Source organism: Lacerta agilis, chromosome 6 (genome assembly GCF_009819535.1).
Source record: "Lacerta agilis isolate rLacAgi1 chromosome 6, rLacAgi1.pri, whole genome shotgun sequence".
Classification (NCBI taxonomy): Eukaryota; Metazoa; Chordata; class Lepidosauria; order Squamata; family Lacertidae; genus Lacerta; species Lacerta agilis.
The window spans coordinates 22,833,020-22,858,169 of record NC_046317.1 but is presented as its reverse complement, the minus strand read 5'-3'; the positions used below and the strand labels follow the sequence as shown (position 1 = coordinate 22,858,169).

At 42.4% G+C, this 25,150-nt stretch overlaps 1 protein-coding gene across 1 annotated transcript in view; it reads right to left on the bottom strand.

The window, feature by feature from the left end:
• Positions 1-8,455: 8,455 nt before the first annotated feature.
• PLPPR4 (phospholipid phosphatase related 4) overlaps positions 8,456-25,150 on the bottom strand; it is a 43,365-nt gene continuing 26,670 nt past the window's right edge. The window contains exons 3-7 of the mRNA XM_033151587.1: positions 19,159-19,288; positions 16,161-16,356; positions 13,431-13,488; positions 12,703-12,876; positions 8,456-10,445 (exon numbers count right to left, since the gene is read on the bottom strand). Coding sequence (XP_033007478.1) covers positions 9,108-10,445; positions 12,703-12,876; positions 13,431-13,488; positions 16,161-16,356; positions 19,159-19,288 — 1,896 coding nt within the window. The 3' untranslated portion in view covers positions 8,456-9,107. The remainder of the gene's footprint in view (positions 10,446-12,702; positions 12,877-13,430; positions 13,489-16,160; positions 16,357-19,158; positions 19,289-25,150) is intronic.

Below are 25,150 nucleotides of genomic sequence, written 5' to 3'. Positions count from 1 at the left end.
TGGTTGCAATGTGTAGGCACTTTTGAGTTGCCTCGCTGTATTTGCCACACCCAGTGGTGGCTGGTGCCCATCGGGGCTAGTGGGGTGGAAGGCAAGGAGGCCAACAGCAGGTGGCACCAGAGCCAGTGACAGATGGGGCCAACTCATTCTAAGTTTGTCCCTCTCCCTGGGAATTCTGCAAGGGCAACACTCAGTTTGAAAAGGAGAAAGCTGGCTAGTGGTGCAAGCAAGCGGGGGGGGGGGGCTGGATGAGGGCAGATGGAGGACTAATGGATCAACACCCCCCCCCCCCCAGTTATAACATGTGAAGTGGCCCTATGCAAGAGAGCAGGAAGATAAGGCGACTTCTGCCCTGCTTGATTTGTTCTTGAACGTAGCACAAACAGGGCTTATAAATTCTTCATTAAAGACCCATGTATATTTCATCCGTGATCAAAACCGTAAGTGTTTCTCATACCCATTTTTGCATGTAAGTTCTTTACCCCTGTGTCCACGTCAACAAGGACCTCTGCAAGGCCGCGGCTTAATTGCCGAATCTGCCAAATCCCCATAGAGAATATGTCTCTTTTGATTCCGGTCTCCCTTTTCCTTGTTAATGCAGAAAGATGATTAAAAATTGAATTTCCATAATGCTGCAGTATAAACGGCTATTTATAAGCAGATAACTGGATTAGTTGCTATGGAAACAGAAAATATCGTGCCGAAATCGAATCAGCATAATCTAGAAAGGATCACTTCTGTTCAGGCATGGCAGCCTGTTACTCCTCTGTTCATCTTCTTCTCTGCTCCCAGACATGGCTGTAGAAATCCCATCGCGGCTCCCACACCCCCTTCTGCATTGGTGGTCGAAGTGGGGTGGGTGGGGGGTGGAACAAGAAAATCATACTGTGGAACTAGGAGGAGGTCTGCAAATTTTGCTCTCTCTCTCTCTCTCTCTCTCTCTCTCTCATTGAGCTTCAGAATTTGGTTTCTGTTTCGGTCCATGAAACTGTGGGGACTAATTCACTATTTCAAGCGAGCCATACCATAATCGCCACTTTGCGATTCTGAATGCCGATGTGCCGTCAATAAAGCTATCAAAAGAAGCTGAGCCATGTTGATATACAAAGATGGCAATGCTTGCCGTGGGCACATCAGGCTCCTGCGATGCTGGTATGTTTCTATGGCAACAGGCCTCTTGCCTCATCACTGTAGCAACAGGTGCCTGATCCCTTTGGCAGCCAGTCTGAAAATCTGCAACAGTATTGTAATTGTATCCTTTTCGCTGGCTCACAATTTTCTGCTCTCCAGCACTGCTAATCAGGGCCAACGGAAACAGCCTGGATCTTGCAATCCTGCTTGGCCACATTCGTTATAAGAGGAACTCAATAAGCATTTTCTTATCTGGACCCTCATTGCAAATTTTTATCAATGAATTGCTTAAAGGTGGTCCGAAAGTAATTTCATGTGGATCACCCAGAGCTCGCTGATTGCTGGAAAACTGACAAAGAATGCGAGACTAAAGGTAAAGGTAAAAGGACCCCAGACCATTAGGTCCAGTCGTGTCCGACTCTGAGGTTGCGGCACTGACCAAGGGAGCCGGCGTACAGCTTCCGGGTCACGTGGCCAGCATGACAAAGCTGCTTCTGGAGAACCAGAGCAGTGCACGGAAACGCCGTTTACCTTCCCGCCGGAGCAGTACCTACCAGTATTTATCTACTTGCACTTTGATGTACTTTCGAACTGCTAGGTGGGCAGGAGCAGGGACCAAGCAACGGGAGCTCACCCCGTCATGAGGATTCGAACCACCGACCTTCTGAACAGCAAGCCCTAGGCTCTGTGGTTTAACCTACAGCACCACCCACGTCTATGCTAGACTAGGTAGGTCTTAAAACAAAGTGACTACTTAAAATAATTCAACAGACATTAGTTTTGCCTGACCTGTTCAGAAATCCTGAGTATGTGCTTTGGCCATTATAACAGGGGGATTCTAGTAAAAGAATTCGGCTATACAAAAGTGTAGCCGAGCCATATCCCATGACACACTGTACATTTAAAGCACTATTATACCACTGTCATGGCTACACCAAATCCTGGGAACCTGTAGTTTGCTAAGGGTGCCGAGAGCGGTTAGGGAGACCCCAACCCCCTCACAGAGCTCCAGTTCCCAGAGTTCTCTGGGAAGAGGAATTGATTGTTAAACCAGTCTGGGAATTATAGCTCTGTGAGGGGAATAGGGGTCTCTGAACAACTCTCTGCACGCTTAACAAATTACAGTTCCTAGGATTCCTTGAGGGAAGCCAAGGCATGATATAATAGCACTTTAACTGTGCAGCACGGATGCAACCTGTAACAGTGCAATTCTATCCAGGCCCACTGTGAACTCAGTACTGCTGAATTTGGTGAGGCTTTCCCCCGGATAAACAAACAAACTAATGCTAAAACTTATTCTCAAAGTTTGAGATTCTGTCATTATATCCTTTAATATTCTGCTTTCTTCTGCAGTCAGCATTGTTGAGGGCTTTTTGTTTTTATTTAATTAAAAGTGCTCACTTTACGTTTTGGGAAGTCCTGTGAGAGGTCAGTCATTTTTTAATTTTCCAGATGGTGTGGTTCACAGCCTGCCTGATCATTGATATAGAATCTCATCTAACTGAATCAGTTGCATTGTATTCCAAGCTGTAAAAAGATTCGCAAGCAATTCTTACAGAACTGTTGAAGAGGTACTGGTTTTAATTTTGTTCTAAACTTGTTTAAGTTTTTACTAATTAAATACTGAGTTTTATATAAAAAAAATGGAGCTTCTTCTCCCCTTGTTGTATGAAATGAATACCCCGCGGCCACCCAGCAGCTGTAATGACTTGAAATCAATTTTCCCAGGTCATGAGAGGGGTGACAGCTAGCAATAGGAACCTACTTTTTAAAGCACAACAAAACTGCACAACACCTCCTGGGTACATCAGAGGTGTTGTAAAGAAGATTCCCCCATGGAAAGCTGAGCCATAGCATAGCTACTTATATATCCAGTGTGATTTAGGAGAAATATTCTAAATGAGTATGTTTAGGCATTTCGGTGAGTACAGATCTCAATGACAGCAGTGTGACACTAGTAAGAGCTTTATAATATCACTTTCCAAGAACTTGAAGTCAAGGCAACCTGCTCATTTGCATAACTTCAGCCTAGGTTCCATCATGCTAGTTTCTGACAAAAATATGGACTCCCAAAACTTATTTCTGACCTATGCGTGGGCAATACCCAACTAACACATCCTGTCAACACAAGAATTTCCACTGCCACAATGGGGCTTTACTCCCTCCCCTCTGTGTGCCCTACACCTTTGCCAAATCTCTGTAGGCTTGTGGGAGCCCTTAGAAACAAATTCAGGGGGGGGGAGTCCTGTTACTCAAGTGCAAATCCTTGCACTGATGGGATGTGTTACTCAGTGCTACTTTGGATACAACCCCTGGTATTTTCTGTGCCTATTTTAGATTTTGTGTTGCCAAGCACAACACGTAGCAAAGGAGCATGAGAAAAGGGTCCTTCTACATACATGATTCGACACATGGCATTCGAACCCAGGAATGCTTTAAATTGATGGCAATTATTCACAAATATCCAAGTACGCAGAGGTGTTATGTTGAAGACTTTTAAGCACCACTCGTTATAGTCTGCAATTCTCCCATTTATATTTGTTTTTGTACCCAGAAAAATGTTGGGGCTTAGGAAACTGCTCTTTAATATTCATATTTGATTGAAAGGATTTCAATTATGCATTGCATTTTTGTACACATATTTTTTCTTACACACATTTTTGTTATTTTTCTCTCACTTCCCCCTTTCCACCCCTCTGTATCACTTTGTTTCTTTATATTTTTGATGCCATGGCTTCATTTCTCCATATTGCTTAAAAAAAATTAATTCCCACATGCCCATGTACCTGATTTAACTCAGGAAACTGATGGAGCAGACCCTTCAAAGCTTGTGCCATAATAAATTTGTGAGTCTTGAAAGACCTACGAGATCTTGGTAGCTTTTGCTTTTGCAACACATGAACAGGGCTGTCCCCCCTGACCTTGTTCAGCATGTGAATCTTTGTTAATGCTTTGAAATGTTCTCAGCTCATGAATTGTGCATGAATGGCTCTGTATAGTTTCGTTGTTTAATCATTATAGCACAATCTGGCTTCTCACCATTGGGACCTTGGTCTGCAGCTGGCCTTGAATCCTGAACAAATGGGAGTAGCATACACTTTGTTGATTAATGCCTGCAAATACTTCTTTATGCAATTAATTTTCCTGTTCTGGGGGGATGACTAAGGAATGAAGCTCAGAGGCCTCCATCCCAGATCTGCAGGCAGAGTTATCCAGTGCTGGCCAAGGGAAGACCTCCACGGTGGATCACCTCCTCCATTCAAAGACAGCATGGTCCATAGCATTCTATAGTCCTTGAGATGCCCTCCCAGAGATCATGGAGTCACACCCTTAATCTTCAGAAATGTACATGCATATTCTATTACACAGAACCAACCAGAGGACAAATTGACAATTGTAACTCTTGCGGGACAAAGACGAGATACCTCTGCTTCAATGGGGAATTTCATATTTATTTTAATGATATTAGCACAATAAACTCACACAGTAGCATTGATTCTGTAATTATTTAACAAAATACATTTATAGCAATTTACAAAGTTTTTTTGTTTTCATTTTAAAACAGTGCATAACATTTTATTAGAACACAATACTTTATATAGAATTCTCGTTTAAAAACATATCTTGTATTTTACCCAATTTATTTGTTTTTCTTAGTAAAGCACAGCCTAACAAAGAAATTGGTGCCCGTTTCAGCGAGTAAGAAAAAACTAGAAGATGCCATCTGTCAATTTATCTGATTTGTTTGAAATTAAGGTATCAGTGGAATGTAAACAAAGGTTAATTTTATAAAAGGCTCCATAAATGATATACATGCCGGAGTCAAGAGTTCCAATGTATATCTTATTATTATTATTTTGTTCTTTAATGTAATTATGTTTCTGAGAAGCCGGTATTAAAAAGAGTAGCCTTTGGCACTTCTGAGTAAAAAAAGAGTATTTTCAATATTTTAAGTAAAGAATGCAATTACAATGATTCTGCAAGTGCTTTTAAAATTGTCAGCTATTAAGTAGGAAAAGTTTAGGTAGGAAAAATAGCACACTGCACTTGAAAGGGTGCAGTGAATTTCAGAGACTTAAAAGCAACTTGTGATGCCTTTATCTATGGTAAACTAACTAAAACAAAGCAAACTATAAACCATTGCTCCCACTAAAGTTCACTCCACTCCACCTACTGTTGACAGAATAAGCTGCTTTTCCAGAAGGGCTATTTTCAAGTCCTTGTATTATTGCAGTTGCTTAAATTGTTATTTTCCCTTCTTAGATTATCAAGTTATTAACAACTCTTGTGTTCTCTCACTATATTTCTAGGTCAGCCGTGATCGTGTCCTACCTCTTCGTTTAAAGGTCTCCCTACTTGGTGTATCTAAACTAAACTACAACCCCTCATCAAGCCAAGTGTTTGCAATATTCTTTTGTAAAAATAAAATAAAATAGTGTGTTGGGAGGAAGGTCAATACCAAGCACATCTGCTTGGGTTGTTTTACAGTTTTTTAAAAAATGCTTATAAATACCGTATATGGAAAACAATCACCCCCAACCCAGCTAGGTAGATCTGTATGCAGATTTTCTACACAAAATGTTGGGATCTTTGGGTGCAAGAAAGTGCTGGATATGAAAATCTGCTGGCCGGATGCCTGCATCCAGCGATCAGGGCGGCATGCTTGGTTCCTGAGCTGGATTGGGAATTTCAACGGATGGCAACCGACACAGGGTCAGGTGAAATGGGATGTGGAGATACAACAGGATATGCATCCCAGTTCTCAGCATGGCGCACTCATTGGCGCAAAATGGTATGAAGATTAATGGTGCCTTTGAATCTAATCCAGATGAGAAATGCTAAACCCAACCTGCTCTCTGAAGTCACTGCACATGGGGCTTTTGTTTCCGCACGAGTCATTGCCTGCTAAATACTATTGCATGGGACCAACATGGGGTTTTTGAGCCGTTATCTGAAGATAGCGCAGGAGAGCGCATTTTGCAGGTATGAAACCTCAGTTCTGTCACTGTTTGGGGAAGTGTGAAAGGCTCTCAGGTAGGAAAACTGGGAGTGACCTCTGTTTTAGGACCCCAGAGACTAGCTTTAGATAGGGGCAAGGTGTGAATGTTTCAGCTGTGAAACCGGGCGATCTTGGGCAAATCGATATCTCAGTCTAATTCACTTCACAGCTGTGGTGAGGGGAAAATGCCACTGAGCTCCTTGGCAAGGGAAAGGGCTGCAATCCCATATACAGATACCTGGAAGTAAGTCCCACTGAACCCAGTGAGGTTTGTACTTCCAAGAACACATGTATGCGATTGCATAATTAGATAAACTTTGTATCTTTATACCCACTGTATTTTTGTCTGTCATTTTATAGCACTGAGTGAGTTTTACCCAGAAAGGAAGCCTATAAATATTTTAAACAAAATAAAAAAGTAAGAAGGAGGAAGATCATTAGCATCCAAAAGGTTGTATCCAGTGCTTAGCTTTGCTTGGAATAGACTCACTGAAAATAATGGACACAACTAATTTAGGTCCATTATTTTCAATCAAGCTGCTCTGAGTAAGACTTAGTTGGGTACAAGTCCAAGTATTTTGAGGTCATTGGATTCTGGATAGGCCTGCATGTTTTTCAAATGGTAGGTGCTCCTGCGACTTTCAATGTTTCTAGCTGACTATTGCAAGAGGCATCCACAGAATTTGATCTTTGAGAGTTTCTGATATGAATTGATCTTATCCATGTCTCCAGATTAATGAGGAGATTGGAATTTTGTTTCACTACAGATTTTGCAATTCTTGAATGTTCTGATGAAGGTCTTGGCAAAACAGAAAGTATCAAAATATGTTTAAAAATGTGTTTTAAAATACACTTTAACATTTGTATCTTTTCTTTAAAAAAATCATATTTTGAGAGAAATAGGTTTTAAAAGTCACATTTAGATGTGAATTTTCATGTCAGATTTTTATAAAAGAAACAGCAAACTAATGCAGAAACATGGAAGGAACGGAGTGAAAAAAATGTGAAAATGTCTCAGATAAAAAAATAGTGTGGTTTGTCTATCCCTAGATATCTCCATTAGTTACATCCAGATGACTTAGGGCAACACTTCAGTTTACAACTGCCATCATCCCTGATCATCAGCCAAGCAGGCTGCGATTGTCATCCTAATTCCAAACCGGTCAATTTTCTCTTTAGAAAATAATCTCGACAGCATCTCATCTCCCCAGGATGAGTTCACAGCAAGGAAAGGCTTTTCAAATCCCTAACTGAAAAGTATGTTTAGTGACAATATCCACTGAATCTAATCTGTGGTACAATACAGCACTTGTGTATTAATTTGGCTGTTGCGGGCCATTACAAATCTCAAAAGAATGACAACCCAAATGAACATTCTAGGAGTAGCTTAATGGGCATTATGTGCCAAGCCAAACAAGTGATGGAACGTCTTGGAGTGAGCTCAAATACGCGTTTCATCAGCAGTTTTCCACAAATGACAACTGTAGCCCATCCATTGGATTGGGACTTTTGTCTATGGTATTAGGCCCAGAGAGATTACCATATGTCTTGTTCCCTGACACTACCCTCATCAGGTTTGCCTTACGGGATCTTAAATAACTCAGAGGAAGGCTAAACTGCCACAGTGGTGCAGGGATACAGGATAAAATACTGTACCTGCTTAATGTTGCCTTACTTTGAGTCTTTATGATGGCAAAAACCCATCTAGGATAGGACCTTGCAACTTAAACACCCAGTAATTTTACTGATGCTGTTTCAGGTCAACACCTTGACCGTTTTACTAGCTAAAAGGAGGTTAAGGTAAACGCATTAGGATTGCTTTGCATTCTTAATTAATTTCAGGTCATCTCCGAAGGCAGAGAATGTGGCTCAGTTTCTGGAGGAGGGTACAAACAGGCCCAAATCTTGTCTAGGAGGCCTCGATACCTATGGCCAATCCAGCTAATTGATTCAGAAGCCTGAACTACAATTCCCCCCATCTTTACAACATAGTAGCAATTATCAGAGTGAAGCACTAGACAGTCAATAATGAATAAAAAATAGGAAAGATAAGCAATGAGACAAATCGAGAAACTGTTAAAAATGAAGTGTTAATCAGTGCTCTAAGAGATCCCTGTTTGTTTGTTTTTTAAAAATCCCATGCTATTTCAACTAGTCCCAGATTAGCTCACTGAGAAGTGACCTCTTTGTAGCACCTGGAACTAAACAAATTTTGGAAAGAAACAGAAAAATTAACCAGAAGAGAAAATGTTTCCATTTTCATGGAGTATCATTCACATTGTTTTTTTTTTTTTGTTCCAGTAAACATTTCAAAGAACTACACAAAACCTTTGCAATCTTTTAATGTGAAATACCCACTATAACAAAGCTGTCGATATTTTTCTACTCTAAATGAATGCAGCCAGCATCATATTTTCAGCAGTATCACTTGGAAAGGAATTGCACATCAAAACGTCATGTGTCTGTAGCAATGAACAGGTATGTAAGTTTACTAAAAAAGTAAAAGTAAAAGTAAAGTTAGAATCAGCACCGACTTGTATTAAATTTTGGTGCAAAACCCGCAAAGGTGAAGTACAACACTGATAGTACACCTTTTGCCCATTGTCCTTAGACATATATAAATCAAAAAGTTGGCACATTCAGGAAATAAGGTGTCTGTATTTAAGATTGCTGTTTTTGTTAACATTGTTCCCACTGGAGAAACATTTTGAGTCTGGGGGAAAGAAAACCTGTTAGGAAACATCCCGTTCAATAGGTTCTTGCATTGTGCTTCCCCCTCCCCCTCCACTGCAACATGAAACCCACAAATTCATGCACAATCACTACACATCAGCAACATCCAAAAATGGTCAGGCTGATGGTCGATATTTTGGCACATCAAGAATATTTCGGCATCAGCTCAAAAACAGAGAGAGCACAAAGCTAGTACCAAACGGTGTTGATTGTCAGTGGCATGGCTGGGCGGAAACACCGAGCCTCATTCTTTGTAAGCTCTTGTGGGGGATGTTCCCTTGTAGAAGATGTTCCTGGTGTTCTCTGGGCTGCTTCCTCTTTCAGGAATCAAAATGATATTACCTTTCCTTCGAAGCGTAGAATCACGGCTGGAGGAAACAGACAGGGTCTCTGAGCCAATCTCGCTGCCTTCCACTGGCGTGACCCTGATAGTCGTCATCCCGTGATGGTGGTGCTCGATACTGTCGATGTTACTTCTTTTTCTGTCCCCGGATCCATAACTGTCTTTCAAAGATTCACAGCTCTCCGAGTCTCTGTTGAGATCATTGAGCTCATACGTCTGACGAAGGCTTCCTTTCTCGGGAGCTTTCCATTTCCAGGAGCCACTTCCTTCTCCTTCTGATGGCATCTGAATGATGGGCCTGTTGTTTTCGGGATGGGCCTCGACTCGCACAATGCTGCTCGGCTCGTGATCTGTCAAGGTTTTGTATCGGATGGAGCCGGTGCAGGTGACAGTGCTGCCGTCGGAGCTCTTTGGGCTGCCCTGAAGGACACCTTGCTGCTTTGACATGGCGATGACCTGCATGATCCTTGGCTGGCTGTTGCTTCTGCACCCGACAGTCTTCTCGGCGGCTTTCAACCACTTAGCTCGGGCGGAGCTCGTCTTGGGAGACGTGTTCACATTCTCCTGCGTCTCTTCGGGGATATGGACAAGCTGTGAAGAACCCGGCCGTGACTGAATAGAAACTCTTGGCCCACCAGAAAGGCCAACGCTATTGCAGCCTGGCATACTGCCAGGCTGGATTTTCAGGTACTGACTGGGAGGCCCATGGTGATCGCCATTAACGCCAACTCTGGATGGCTCAGAGCTAGACCTCATTTCAATTGCTCGAGGTGGCGACTGCCCAGAATCTGTCTCTATCACCTGCAGGGACAACTTCCGGCTTTCATTCTTGTTCTTCCACTGGGACAGAAGCTGTTTGGAGCGGGCAGAATCCATAGATGCATGGATGGTTGCGTTCCGGCGAGCTGACTCTTCCATTGCAGGCGTGTTGGCTCTCGGCAGCGTGTTGCTGAAAGTCACCATGTTCTCCTTCCCCATCGGACTTCGTGGTGTTATAATTTCCACGTCGGCATTTGCCCTTTTGAGGTTGGTCAGGGAACCAGTGTCCCTGTGGTTCCTGTTTAACATACTCTCAGCATGGTGAGGGGGGATGATGTCGTTGCCGCTTCCATTTTTCCCTGGTAAAATTCTACTGGGATCTTGGCTCAGGTCAGTCAAAGACCTTAACGGTTCTCTCTGTGGGTTCTGGTTGAACATATTGTCTTCGCTCGGCAGGAAGTTCCCCACAGCATACAGGCCCTGGCGTTGGGAGAAGAAAACAAAACACAGGATCCCATTATGAAAAATAAATATTTGGACATTATTGACATTCAGTGACTGTGTGTGCAGAAGCTAGCATGAGATTCCACTTAATAAGTCTTGGTTCTAATATGTCTTGAGAGACCAACACAGACAGACCAGCAAACTGCAGGACATTTCTGGAAATGTCGCCTTGAGATATTTTAAGATTTGGGGCATGCCCAGTGGGATTCTGTTCCCTGCCCTGCTGCAAACAACAGCCCACAATTTAAATTTCAAAAGTTGCTTGCCAGATGGGCTGCTTCTGGGCAAGAAACATCGGCCTTTCAAAGACCTTGCTGGGTGTTTGGGTTAAGCCAAACAGCCCTCTGGATCTCGACCGCTGTGGGAAGCATCCATTGCTTACCTCCAAATCAAAAACCAATTTGATTTTGTGTGCATCATTTACTAAACAATGTGGCTTAAAATGAAAAAAAGAATGGAAATAAAAGCAAGAACCTACTAGAAATGCTATCATTTACCATTTAAGTTTGTGATAAGGTGATGATTTCTCATCATAATTCACCAGTAAATAAGTTAGGAAAAAAATCAATCCGAGGCAAGTTATCAGTGTTACTGAGTGAACATAAATTTCAAAGAACTCTCAAAAGATTATTTTTCTTAATGTAAATACTGCTATTTCCTATTCATATTCAGCTTTGGGGTAACTCCTGTCCCTCACACTCAATTTTACAGTCACACCAGCCTGATTTACCGATCCTGGCCTCAACCTGATTAGTTTTCTGCTCAAAGGTTATGCCCTTTCTGTTGCTTAATAGCCATGTAATGCAATAATCTTGGCGAGAGACAAATTCATCAGTTTCAAATCAATTTGTGCAGAACCTCAGCAGGAGCTTGAGCTTCACTCTATTTACACATTCAGTGGTCCATTAAAAAGAAAATGCATTGCACTCTCTAAGGACAAAAAACAAGTCTCAAGTTTGAAGAATGCCAAGTTCACCATACGTGTACTCCAAGTGGGCTTTATAAATGATATAAGGCTGCTACAGCTGGCCTTATCCATTTTAATGGTAGCAGTGTTCAGGCACTTGTCTCAATGCGTGTTGGGTGGTGGTTTTAGGCTGACTTTCCCCAACTTGGTGCCTTCAAGATGGTTTGGACTACCACTTCCATCAGCCTGTGTGGTCTAGGACTCATAAGAGTTGAGAAAATGTCTGAATGCGTCTACATGCCAGAGACCAGAGGTGCCAAGTTCCACCCAACATATCCGCCAGGAGCTTCAGAGTCAGCAAGCAAGTGGGTGAGGGAGCTCAGCTGGTCAGTCTGCCAGCCCTTGCTGTTGGGAATGGACAAGTGGGAAGCAGGGCGGGCAGGCAGGCAGGCACTATGCTGGCTTTTCTTGTACTTGCTGTGTGCAATGCCTGCCTGGGAGCTGAGTGCCCAGTGCCGAAGGTGAGCCTTTCCGCCATGCAGGCCTGGCGGCACCCACTGCTTAACCTCCCAAGGTAAGGTGCTGGCCTCACATTCACCTTCGGCTAATGCTGAGGGCATCCTCTTGTCATGTGACAAACAGACATGAGAGCAGAATTCGGGCCTACTAAAGTTATTCAGGCCTAACTGCTAACTGTTAAGTCACTCTGGCATGTGACTCATTCTCCTTAAAAGTAGCAGCCATTTTCTCTCTGTGTTCTCAGTAAGATTTCAGTCAGAGTCAGTCTGCCTCAGTTGCAAGCAGAGTCAGCATGTAATCTCAGTCAAACTGTTTGGAACCATGTTGTTTATGAGGTTTGCTTTGACCCAGTAAAGCTTTTATTGTTTCGCTGAAAAACTCTGCGTTATTAATTGACGCTGCGTGACACCTGGCCCCTGTGGGGCGATGTGAGGAGGCAGGTGTGTGTGTGGCTCAGAGACCGAGGCGGCTGCCTGGAGGACTCCCATGGAGATGGGAGAGGAGAGGAGGCTGAGGGAACACTCCACATGGGAGGCTCTTCGAAAAGGGTAATGGGCTGCCGGCTTTGCAGTCGAGGCTGACATAACTGGGCTTCTAAGGCTCAGAGCGCATTGCCCCACAGGGGAGCTGCAAAAAAGGAAGTTGGTCGAGGGAGCCGTGGACTCAAAAAGGTTGAAAACCTCCATTCTACAGTATTGCGCAGAACAGAATCTATTACAAACAAAAGTGAAACAAAACATTCCTTATTTGTAGGGCATTTAGCTACCAAAACGCAGGCATCTCTCTGCACACTTCCAGTCTACTTACCAAGTACAGGGCAATTCCGCCTCCAATTAAAAAGCCACAGTAAACATCAACTGGGTGGTTTTTGTACTGGGTGATGCGAGTCAGTCCACATATAATCCCGCAGATGATAAATGCGAATACTAGAAGCGGTTTCAGAAGTTTAGAGGAGTCGGTTAATGTGGAATTGAAGTACATCTTTTAAAAAAACAACATAAAAAAGCAATTTAGTTAAATCTTCCAGATGGGATGGTTTGCTTTCTTGTTTCCTTAATGAGCTAGTAATGTGCCCTTCCTTAGGCCTGAAAGGTCCGTAGCTTTTCATCCTGAGCTTTCGCTTTGAACTCCATGGGCTTTAGAACATGGAAAGTTTGTAAAAATTAACACAAACTTCTCAACTCTTTTCAGTTTCATTCATTTGATGTGGAGGTTGGAGGCATCTGAGATGCATCAATGTGAATTGGTGGCATTTTAAGAAGTACTTGACTTATTTTGAAATAAAAAAACAAAACAATTTCATAAAATTTTACCCTCTAATTTCAGCCCTGATTTCCGATTTTTCTATTTCAGGCCCCTAAATAAATAAATGGGGGAGGGGGAAGCAGAGAAAAAACTTTTTTTCTGTTTTTTTGGGGGGTGGGTGGGATGCTTGGCATCTGCAGTCTCAACCTTCCTGCTTTAAACAAGACATGAAATGACATTCTGACTTTACCCTTTGGTACACATTATTGCAAAGAGGTTTAATTACTCACCGAAACATACACAGCTGCAAATGCTGCCAGGGTGGCATGTTGCGAAGGGAATGACTTTCTGCAAACAAGGACACCCAAATTAAATTTCTCACTTGAAAATACATTCCGCTAGGGCTGATATAAAAATAACCAAAGCACTGGGTGGTCCAGTATTGTAATCATATTTAAACTGTAATATCATCACGTTATTGGGCTTTAAAAAAAATCCCGTTCAGTGTACTGGAGAGAATGTGGAATTTAGGCACCGTTAACAGAGTAAACGTCTGGTCTCAAATAATGGGTTTTGATTTATGTACAGATTCTACAATTACATGGAAGAATCTGTAATGCACAACAATCTAGTAAAAAAAGGTTGAGTAATTATAGCCATTGGGTTGCATCCAAATAAATTCTGCTTCTTGAATTAATGGACTTAAGTTAGGCATCCCCATTACTTCAAATGGACCTACTCTGAGTATGACTAATGTTGGGTGAAATCCATTAATTTCAACAGTGGCGAGATCTCTCTCCCCACTTAAGGCCAGGCTCATACATACATGTGAATCGCTTGATTTTTCTATCCTTCATTGCTCCGTACGGGATGATTTGCAGCTGAATTGTTGCCATTGAGAAGCATGATGTGAATGAAAATGTCTGTCGGAGCTGTAATGGCCCTTTCACACATGCAAGCCTTCGATTGATGTTTATCTTGTGATCAGAATCACATGATTAAATGATATTGATGCTGATCATTTGAAAATAGATATAGGCGGATCTGCCAATTTCAGCTTCTTTCGCCATTTCAGTTTTCCAATCTTAAGTTCAATTCTACACATTTGCGTGTGTGTGCGCGCACATGCGATTTTCAATTCTACACATTTGCGTGTGCGTGCACATGCGATTTCCCCACATAGTCCCATTTTGCAAAACAATTTTTCATCAAATAGCACATTTTTGTATGTTATTTTCACAAATGCATGCATTTTGCACTTAATGTTCAGAAGCACAGAAGGGATCTATCTGGAGACTGTTTTGGGTGATACAACAACTGCAAAGTGAGGCAGGCAAATTTTAGGGAGCAAGTGGCTGGGAATGATGCTTAACATCACTTTTTTTGAACTTTTGTCTCTTGAAGCCACGTTTTAACACCTGCTTCCTCTTAAAAGAATGCAAAAAAGAGAGAGGCAATTGTTATAAAGATTCCCCACCACGGGCAGGTTTTAAGAACTTCTGCTAAAAAAATGTACAACAACTCTGTAAAGAAAAATGGTACTACTATGATTGGCATGTGGAAAAACGGCAGAATTTGTACTGACTTTTTGCACTTGGGGAATATAAATAGATAGCAACACATGGTATGTGATGTGTCCATGGGTGGCACTATAGGCTAAACAAGAAGTGCTGCCTTGCGCTGCTGCCGCTGCTGCCACTACCATATCTGCTGCCGCCACTGCTGCCACAGTACACCCAGCCGCATCCGCTGTTGCAGGAGCGCTGCTGTCATCAATTTCAGGCAAGGTCATGCCAAAACGGATACAATCTTTCCCAAAATTGGCGCTGGAAGTGGCAGGGCAGGAGGGATGTGTTTAGGCGTGCCACTGTGTGGGCTTCCGCTGCCTGAGGCAGCTGCCTCACCCTGCCTAATGCCTGGGCCAGCTTTGTATGTGGCCCCTTAGCATGCCAAAGTGATGGGAAGTCACTGTTAAGCACATGAGGAAGGAAGGCAAGGCAACGGCCTATCTAGTCCAGCACACTGTTTTCACAGTGGCCAATCAGAAACCCACAAGCAGCACCTGGACACAAGAACACTCCCCTGCACTGGTTTCCCACATTATTGGGAAGGCTCTGGGGAACTGAGAGATTTTGAAGATTTTCAGAATAAAAAGTCGAGCCACATATTTGATGCTAGCCTTTCTGCGTTAGTCTTCTCTAAATAATTCATGAAATCCCTGGCCCAAATGTCAGCCCTCTCCTCTGTATGTGTGTTTACAGGTTATTATGGTTTTTATGTGGCCATCGTTCCCCTTGAAGCCAGTGCAAGTTTTTAATAAACAATGCAGAGAGCTGCCGACATCTCCTTTGCAAATCCCAGATGCACGACTACTGTATGTGTGCAACCACTGCCAATTCTGGATGTGAATCAGGAATCGTGAAGGAAACAACAATCGAGTCATATCTTGTTTCTTTAGCTTTGGTTGGAGGAGCAGATTTGCTCCTCTCCCCAGCCATCTTGCCATTTGTGCCACATGACTTCATGGGAGCCAATGAAAACGGAGTCTGCACTTATCTGCAAAGCTCCACCCCTTCATCTTGCTCCTCCCCCCTTGAATGCTGCTTCTTGGCTATATTAATGCATACTGGAGTTAGGTATGATATATCTAAATCATGAGAATGAAATGCATGTATGCATGCCCAGGTCTTAGAAAAGCTTGCAGATATTATCAGCAGATTTTGGTCCACAGTTATGGATGAAAATAGATGGCAGCACATTTTTGACTGGGACGTAGTAAGTTGCCTTAAACTGAGCCAGACCATTAATCCACCTAGCTCAGGATTGTTTACCTACACTGGCTCTCCAGAGTTTCAGGCATGAATCTCTTGCAGCCCTCCCTGGAGATGCTAGGGATTGAATTTGGGATCTTCTGCATGCAATACAGATGTTCTACCACTGAGCTACACCCCCCCAAAAAAAACCCCAAGACATAATAAACAATGAAATACCATATCCCCCCCCCTCTTTTTGTGACTAACCTTCCATCGTTGATGATGATGGGATCGGTTCCTGAGCAAATATCCTCCACAATGTAAGAATTTTCTGAGCAGGATACATTGAGTGATGTATAGTTAGGCTTGCATACAGTCAGGAAATATGGCGTTTGATACCCAGTTGACAGCTGTATGATGTCAGTGATGAGAGCTGTGGCACAAAGGCCAAAGACGTGGACACCTAGAAGTGAAGCATGAGAAGCTTTAACATCTTTGGCCAAACAGATACAACACCTCATCCTAGGTCAAGGGATGGCAAACTGGTGGCCTGTGGCCCAAATCTGTCCCCACCAAACAATTTTATTTAGTTATCATATTTTAATCAATATGTGTTTTCATAGAGAGCAAAGTGTCATGGCTTAAAGCTAAACCTCTCTTTAGATTTAGTATGTAACACCTCAGCTATATCCTCACATGCACACTCCACAATTGTAAAGTTCTCGTAGTTAAATGATGCTTCACCATTAAGGCTTGCTTCCCAGTTGGAGTTTGCTTGTGTAATAAAACATGCTTCTAGCCTTGGGATCATAATCTGGATAATAGAGTGCTTTGCCTCCCTTGGAATCAATAGAACAATGCCCAATTAACAATGAAAAATGGATAAGGTCATTGGTGCAGTTAGGTAATTCTGTAATCATGATTTAATGGTTTTAAGGGAGCCTCCCTTCTTTAGAGAGTGGCTGTTTCACACCATGGTTTGTTTAAGGCATGGTTTGTTTAGCAAACCATGGGCTAGCCACAAGTTGTGCCACAGATGATCTAACAAGCCGTGGCATGTTTCTCCAAAGTCTGGTTTGTTTTCCCGTGGCTCTTGTATAACACCTTTGTAGTCAGGTGAGTGTCATACAAACCATGAGCAAGGAAAGGTGCTGGATTCACATGTGACACCCAGCCATAATGAAAACAAGATAATATCACCATGACAACTATCTGTAAACAAAAAATAAACGTCCATAAAAATGGCAAAAGTAGTTTCCTTCCCAAATAGGTTTTATCTTAAACAACAGGAGACACAGTAAAGAAAGAGTTCACTTGTAATATATCAGTGGTTCAGTGCTCATTTCTTCTCTTTCCAAAACATGTTATTTTGAACAATTGTGAACGCAGTAATGAAGAGTCCACTTCTGATATAACAGTGGTTCAGTGCTTGGACATCAGACGTTTCGTTGCCAAAGAGCTCAGTCATCAAGCTTTGTAGTAAATAATATACAAGAGAAGACAGTATGTAAATGACTTAAAGCAGAGGTATATCTGTCCCCATCTGCATGTTTCCATTGGGAGGAGCATAGAAAGAGGACAGTGTCTTTCAGTTTGTTAAACCTGAAGGAGGCTGATGACTAAGCTCTTTAGCGACAAAACGTCTGATTACCGGAATGACGTCCAAGCACTGAACCACTGGTATATCACAAGTGGGCTCTTTATTACTGCATTTGCAGTTGTTCAAGATAAAACCTATTTGGGAAAGAAACTACTTTTGCCATTTTTATGGACGTTTGTTGTTTGTTTACAGATAGTTGCCTTGGTGGTATTACCTAGTGTTGATTGCAGTAGTCATTGTATCACCACCCTGTTCATTGTTTTATTATAATGAAAACAAAGCAAGGTTCTTAAGTCAACAAAAAGCATGGCTTCAGACTGTGGTTTGTTGGTAGTAAGCAAATCACAGTGCAGCTGCTGAGTGGGGTTCACATATAAAGCTAAGCCACAGTTTAATAAACCATGGTTTAGTGCAATATGTAAACCAGGCTGGCATGTGTAATGTTTCACTTACTTCAAAATGTGATAAGCAAAACCTGCTGTGTTTGGGGGGCTCTTCTGCTCAGTCTGGACTTCTCCGCAAAGTTCTGGCCTTGTAGCACAACTAATTCTAAACATGTAATTTAGCTGCAAGCCACAATGATCTGCTTCCACCAAGTATTATTTTTACTTTCTATGTGTTGTTTTTGAATGTATTATATTTTTATTGGTAATAAAAGTCATATACCCAGGATAGCATGACTGATGTTGTATAATAATTAGTTGGTGGTTTGTTTGTTTTTTAACAACCATCTTATAGCAGGATACATGGTCCTCCCCCTACCTTTCTCCACAGCAACCCTGTGAGGAGGGTAACTTTGAGAGATGATGATGGGCATCAAATGAGCTTCTTGGCTGAGTGGAGATTTGAACCTGGAGCTCTACATGTCTAGTTCTATACTCTTGCTGCTACACCACACTGACTTAAGTAGCAGTGGGATGAGCTGTGCTGAGAAAAATGGGTGGGTGCTTTGTAAATGGACTGTGCAATAGTTCAATATTATAATGAAAAGGAACACATAATGCACTGTGGAAAATGGAGACTGAGCACTTTGCAGTGTGAAGCTAAGAAATCGCTCAATGTATGTGGTCCCCCTTCCCCATAATGATTTTAGCTGTAGACTTTCATTCTTTATTTCAAACAGAGCCATGCTAAATTAATAACACTGGCAGTTGTGTATTTATTTCTCATTTTCTCTTATAAAAGGGGATCTATAATAAGTCTTCTTCTTTTTTACAATCAAGGAAAACGTTGACTTTTCCTTACGATGTGTTGTATTTACTGCCCGTTAAGCAACCTCCTGATTTATTTATTTTTAGGCTGACATTTCCAGATGTCAGGGCCAATTCAGATATCCTTCCTAGACTGTACTATTTTATACTACAGAAATATTTACATTTTTGAACATAAGCAAAGGCAGGGATTCCCACCTGTCCAGATTGGATGATACTGATGAAATTATATAACTTCAGAAATAATATCTTACTTTCCTCTTCCCTTCTCATCCCTTTTTCCCTTTCTCCTATTAGACTGTGAGCATTTTGGTGGTCTCTTTTCATCTCTGTATATCACTTATGAAGATGTTTGACCCAGCCCTCATCTGAAATCTGACATGTCCTAAAAGCAGCAAGATTCTTATAAATCAAACCCAGAAATTCTTCAACAAAGGCATGAGCCAAAACCCACCAACAAATCGGACGGCTCTCCTAAGGAAAGAGTTGAAGTTGCAGCCTCCCGCATTGATATTGGCCTCGGCTCCTATGCCGTTCCGACGTTTTGAAAGGCAGCAGTACAGAATTCCTTCGCCCACCATGATCTGTTATGACAAAGGAAGGGTTCAAGGCAATGCTAGCAATTATGTAACCAGAGCATGATTTGTTTAGAAGGACTCATATATAGTCATAAGAGACCAAACTTCATTTGCGCCTGTTAACATTGTTTCAAGAACATGGCAAGGTTAGATGTACTGCATTTTCACTGTCTTGAAAACTCATTGTTTTGCAAGGGATATATTTTGAACTGTTGGGATAGGGATAGTGGTTGACCTGTTGATCTGTTCCACCTCTCTAACAATGGCATGCTTTGGGGCTTCTTGGATTGATTACTATATTAATAAACACAATTAGAACATCTGCACCCACACCGTCCTCCTCAAAAGAGCCCCTAGATCAGTATTTTTGTTTCACAACAACCCTCCCAGGTAGTTAGCTTAAGATACTAAGATACAATGTGATTCCCAAGGACACTAAATTAAACTCATTGCTGGGTGGAGAATTCAAGACTGGCCATTTCCAAACCCAATGCTTCACATTTTGGAAATGCCTTGCTTTGACACTGCTGTCAGGGCTGAGCTGAAATAACTTGCCCCGCTCTGTGAGCAAACATAAAAGGAAGGAGACAAAAACATCCTGTGGGTGAATTGGGCCACAGTTATTTTAATGCAACCAACCTGCAGAAGGGAACAATGGTGAGAGATTCTCCCTACTCATAAACTGTGGGCAGCCAACCCTGCCAAAGGTGAGAGGTACCACTTCATCTAACCCAGGGGTCAGCAACCTTTTTCAGCTGTGGGCTGGTCCACCATCCCTCAGACCATGTGGTGGGCCGGACTATATTTTTTTGGGAAAAAATGAACGAATTCCTATGCTCCACAAATAACCCAGAGATGCATTTTAAATAAAAGCACACATTCTACTCATGTAAAAACACGCTGATTGGGCCACATCCAGCCCCCGGGCCTTAGGTTGCCTACCCTGATCTAACCTGTCCCTTAAGCTCCATCTTTCAGGTAAATAAAGAGGCCCCCAGAATTATAGGTTGAAGTTACATGTTGGCCCCAAAAGTGCCCCTTATCATGCCAGTGAGTCCCACAGCCCTGAAGGCGAGTTTCAGAACTACAAACTTAACTGCCTGATAACCTCTGGAGACCTACCTGCCAATGTTTAACCTATCTATTGGTTAATCTTTGTTAATTACACCTGCCAGAAAATCGGTACAGAACAGTGAAAAATAAAACCACCAAGGCCAATCAACTGTTGACTCCCTTCCTAATTTGGCCCTAAATGGTAACCAGCAATGCCTGTACTGAATAAAGGATGGGAGGATGGGTAGAATGAAAAGTTTGAAGCTAGGCCAGACCAGGCCTAAATAGCCCTGCAGTGGCCCTATCCCCAACACTGGGGCTCCACAGCTATGTGTGGGACACCATTTTGTCTATATAAGCAACAGCACTCACATAAACACTGGCAATAGAAGGCATGGTTTTAGGGCCATTCTAGATTTAACATCCTTTAAGCTGACCGAATGGCTTGTACGTAAAAAAAATCAATAACACTCCACAGTTGTCCCTGCTAAGCAAAAATTGCAGCGAGCTGTTCATGCACTGAGGGAAGAACTCAGTAGTGCTCCTTTGCTAAGATTTTATCCTACCCAAAGCCCGAAACGACCACAAGATCAATGCACAGAAACCTATGTTCTTTTTTTAATCTCTCTTGCACCTAATGGAATGTAATAGTTCTCTTCAGTTCTTCATGCACTGTTTAAAAAACTACAACACAACCACCTACAAACCCACAACCTGAGCGTTGGTACACATCCAAGGTGTAAACTGAGCTATCAGAGATTTAGCAGCGCAGACACATGATGGCATTCAAAATGCAAAACCTTTCCACGCGTTTACTTGTCGGGGTTTGGTTGCTGGAGCTCCTCGTGCACGGCCTTAGACTGGTTATGCACGAGGTACCAGTTGCGGGGAAAGCGGCCAGCGTTCCGCGTGCTTTTGAGCACGGTCGCCGGCCAAGCCTCACAGTCTGAAGGATGATGAGTAAGCCAATTGAAGACTCTGGTGGAGTGTGAGTTCCTAATCGCCTTCTTTAATGAACAGTTGCCTCGTGAAAATAAATATATACCCTGACTCTGAATAGGCGGATCAGATTAAAGAAATTAAAAATTTTACTTTACTCCCCCCTTAAACCCCAAAGGAAGACGGACACCGGTTGTATCTTTAGTGGCTTCGGCAGAACCCGCGTAGGCTCGTCCCCTAAGCTAAATTCCCCTAAGCTTAAAGACCCTGCGCGCCCAATCTTCCGCGAGGCTAACTAAATAAACTAAAACCGAAATATCTTCCGCGGGCCTAACCCTAGGCTAACCTAAAGAAAACCTAACTAAGGCTAAACCGAATGATCTTCCGCGATCTAACTCTAACTAAAGAAAAACCCATCCAACCCGTCCAGCCCGCTCCTAGCCCCTTAAACTAAACTTGACTTCAACTAAAACCCAACTAAAAGAACATGAACGAACTCCTCTGCCTAAGCGGGGTGCCTCTGCCTTTTATTAGGGAACAAACGTGACATCATCATTAGTACTTTAACCAATAAAATCACTGTTGCTGCCCTCCAAAAAGGCGGGAAGCAAGTTTAACGCTCATTAACAACTTTGAACATGACCGGATCTACAAAATAAAGGCGGATTAATCTCATAAGTGAACCACACTATTCATTCATGCTTTCACTTTCGCTTTTACGCGCAATTATACCAAAAGTAGACCTCGAAAAACTTATAAAATAACCAAATAAATATGAATCCATGGCGGATCCGTGAAACGTATTCCGACATATCATCTTTCTTTTTTTGTTTTAAATTAAATTATTTTTGATTTAGTTATATAAAAAAGGAAGGTTAGAGATATCATAAGCATTTATCTGACATAAACATTACCATTTGCTTTGATATAAACCTTGACATGAAAAGGCAAAGCGTCAACAGTGCCGACAGTGTCCACATCAAGACTGTGATATAAACACTAGCAACACCATCAACATCCACCCCTTTCATAGGAGGAAATACTTGTACAATAATGTAGCAATAAAGTCATGAAAATAACAAACCACTAGCCGAACATAAAAAGTGATCGATCCGATACACTGTAAACCTTTTAGGCATATATAAATACTTCAATATGTAGTGTAACACAACAAATCGTCTTATAAGCATGTATACTTTCGCGTGCAGCGTAAAACAACAAATTACTCCCCAAACACAAGAGAGGACCTGGTACAGGTCCAAAATTAAAAATAACGGATAACGACTGCCCAAACATAAGAGAGGTCCCGATCCGGGACCCAAAATTAAAGTATAACTAGAGCTGGGGCTACATGGCCTACCCAGACCCCTCCCCCATTTTTTTTAATTTTTTATTTGAAAACTAAGGAGAAATGGATAAGGAAACATAAAAGGTGTGTGGCACTGAGGCTACAGAATCGAGGGAACTTTCAGGAAGACAGATTCTGGACTTACCACAGCGACCACAGGTAACGGGGAACTAGGGTCCGATTCCAGAAAGGGGATTTAAGGCACCTAAGTACAAGTGGTTTGCGCCACTAGAGGGGATTTAAGCTACCTATATAAAGGTGTCCCAGCCAGGATGAGGATTTAAACCATCTACGCAAGGGTTTCCAGCGAAACGAAATTGGAATTAAACCAGCTACATAAGGGTCTCCCATTAACAGCAGGAAACAGAGTGAAGGGAAAAGCTGGGAACCTGGTTTACTGCCAAAAGGTAGCATATAGAGGGGGAATCTTTAAAGTAAATAGGGGTACCAAAAGGGTAGGATGCCACCAGACTTGACATATATATCTTGAACAAATCCGAGAATGACCAATTCTTTGACCAAAAGGCATATAAATGTTACCACATTTTGAACTACAACTTTTGCAAGCACAACGTGGAGATTTAGGATCATTGAAATAAAACATATATGTATAAATATATCTATGACTAGAACTGCACAAAGATGATGCTTTGACCTTACATAAACATTTCCATATCATCAAAATTGTGACGCTCTAAATGGAAACCATTTCAGAAAAGCTTTGCATATATAAACATCCATATCATTAATTATCAAGCTATAAGGAAAACACATGTATCATGCGAGGCGGATATTTCAAGAAGCATACAAAGGTAAATATGCAATTTTTACAAGTACAATATAAAGTACAAGACAGGTTTAGAACTGCAAAATGGTGTTGGAGAGGAGGATGAAGACGATGAATGAGTTGCCGGTCGTCTTCTTCTCCGACTACACACGACCATGTAGAAGAAATAGTCCTGGAACTCAGGAAAAGTTCATGGAGCTCAGGAAAGTACTGAAACATCGAGCTCTGAAGAAACAACGATACCTGTAGAAGAAAGGAGGTTAAGCAAGCAAATCAAGGTGATCTGCTAGTGAATGCAGGTATGAGAATAACTGGAACAAATCTAGGCAGCCAGGAACCAAGGGGCTGCCCAGAGGCAAACAAAAGGCATAGGTTGAGGATAGTTGAAGAGTTGCTGCATTTGACACTGGAAACTAGTGCAGTCAAACAACGAGGTGGATATTCTCAACTTGGTTCCTTAGCTCTCCAAGGGCGCACACATCTGGCAGGCACCCAAACAGCCTTTTCTTCAAGGGCAACTGCAGCATATCCACGACCCCAAGTGATGAGTGGAACTGGTCCTCGCCATTCGATGTCAGGCAAGAGGCGATAAGAGACCAAAGGTCGAGGAAGCTGTTCTTCTTTCTTGAAGTGGAGATCCACTGGGGAATGAGGCTTGTTATGTGGAAAGAGAAGAAAATTTAAGGTGAACAGCACCTTTGCAACTGCCAAAGGGATCTCCGAGGCTGGAAGGTGACGTCCTGCGGTCTGTTTGTGGAGCAGAGTTTTGAAAGTGAGGTGTGTCCTTTCAATGAGAGCTTGGCCTGTCGAATTAAACGGAATCCCGTGGGATAGGGAAATATTCCATTGCACACAAAAGTCATTAAAGGCCTGAGAAGCATAGGCCGGGCCATTATCTGTTTTAATGGCTTGAGGTTTTCCCATAACTGAAAAGGTTCTCATGCAGTGCTGTATGACGTGCCTCGTAGTTTCTCCCTTCAGTGCTGTAGCCCAAATGAAACCTGAAAAGGTGTCCACTGTGACATGCAACTTAGACATTGGAGCAAGGGCTGGGACATGTGTCACATCCATCTGCCACAGCTGATTCGCCTCCGTGCCTCGAGGATTTACAGCGTCAAATGGCAAGCAGATAGGAGACTTGGAGCACGAAGGGCAGCATGAAATAATGTCCCTTGCTTGTGACATTGGAATGTTGAAGGTCTTGTGTAGAACCTTTGCTGATTGATGGAAAGTTTCATGGCTTGTCACAGGATTGTCGAACAAGGAGAAAGCTAGAGTCCTGAGGGCAGCGTCTGCTACTGCATTTCCTTCCACCAGGAATCCTGGAAGGTTAGAATGAGAGCGCAAGTGTGCAGCAAAAAAAGGAAATGAACGTCTCTGTAATAGTTCTTGAAGCTGCGTGAACAAATTAAAGAGATTTTCATCCATGGACGGAGACAGATAAGCAACTGGAAGCGATGATAACAGTCTATATACATACTGAGAATCTACAACGAGGTTGAAAGCTTCTGCAGTGAAAGTCCGAAAAGCGAGAATCACTGCTGCCAGTTCCGATCTTTGTGCTGAAAGTTGTTTCTCTGTAAACACAGTTTTCCATCGTCCATCCTCCTTCCATGCAAGGACACCATAGGAAGAGGAGCCATCTGTGAACAGAGTTTTTGCAGTGGGAATAGGTTGAAGCACCAACATGGATGAAAGGTGATAGTTTACTTGTTGCAACAAAGTGAATCTTTTGTCCTTA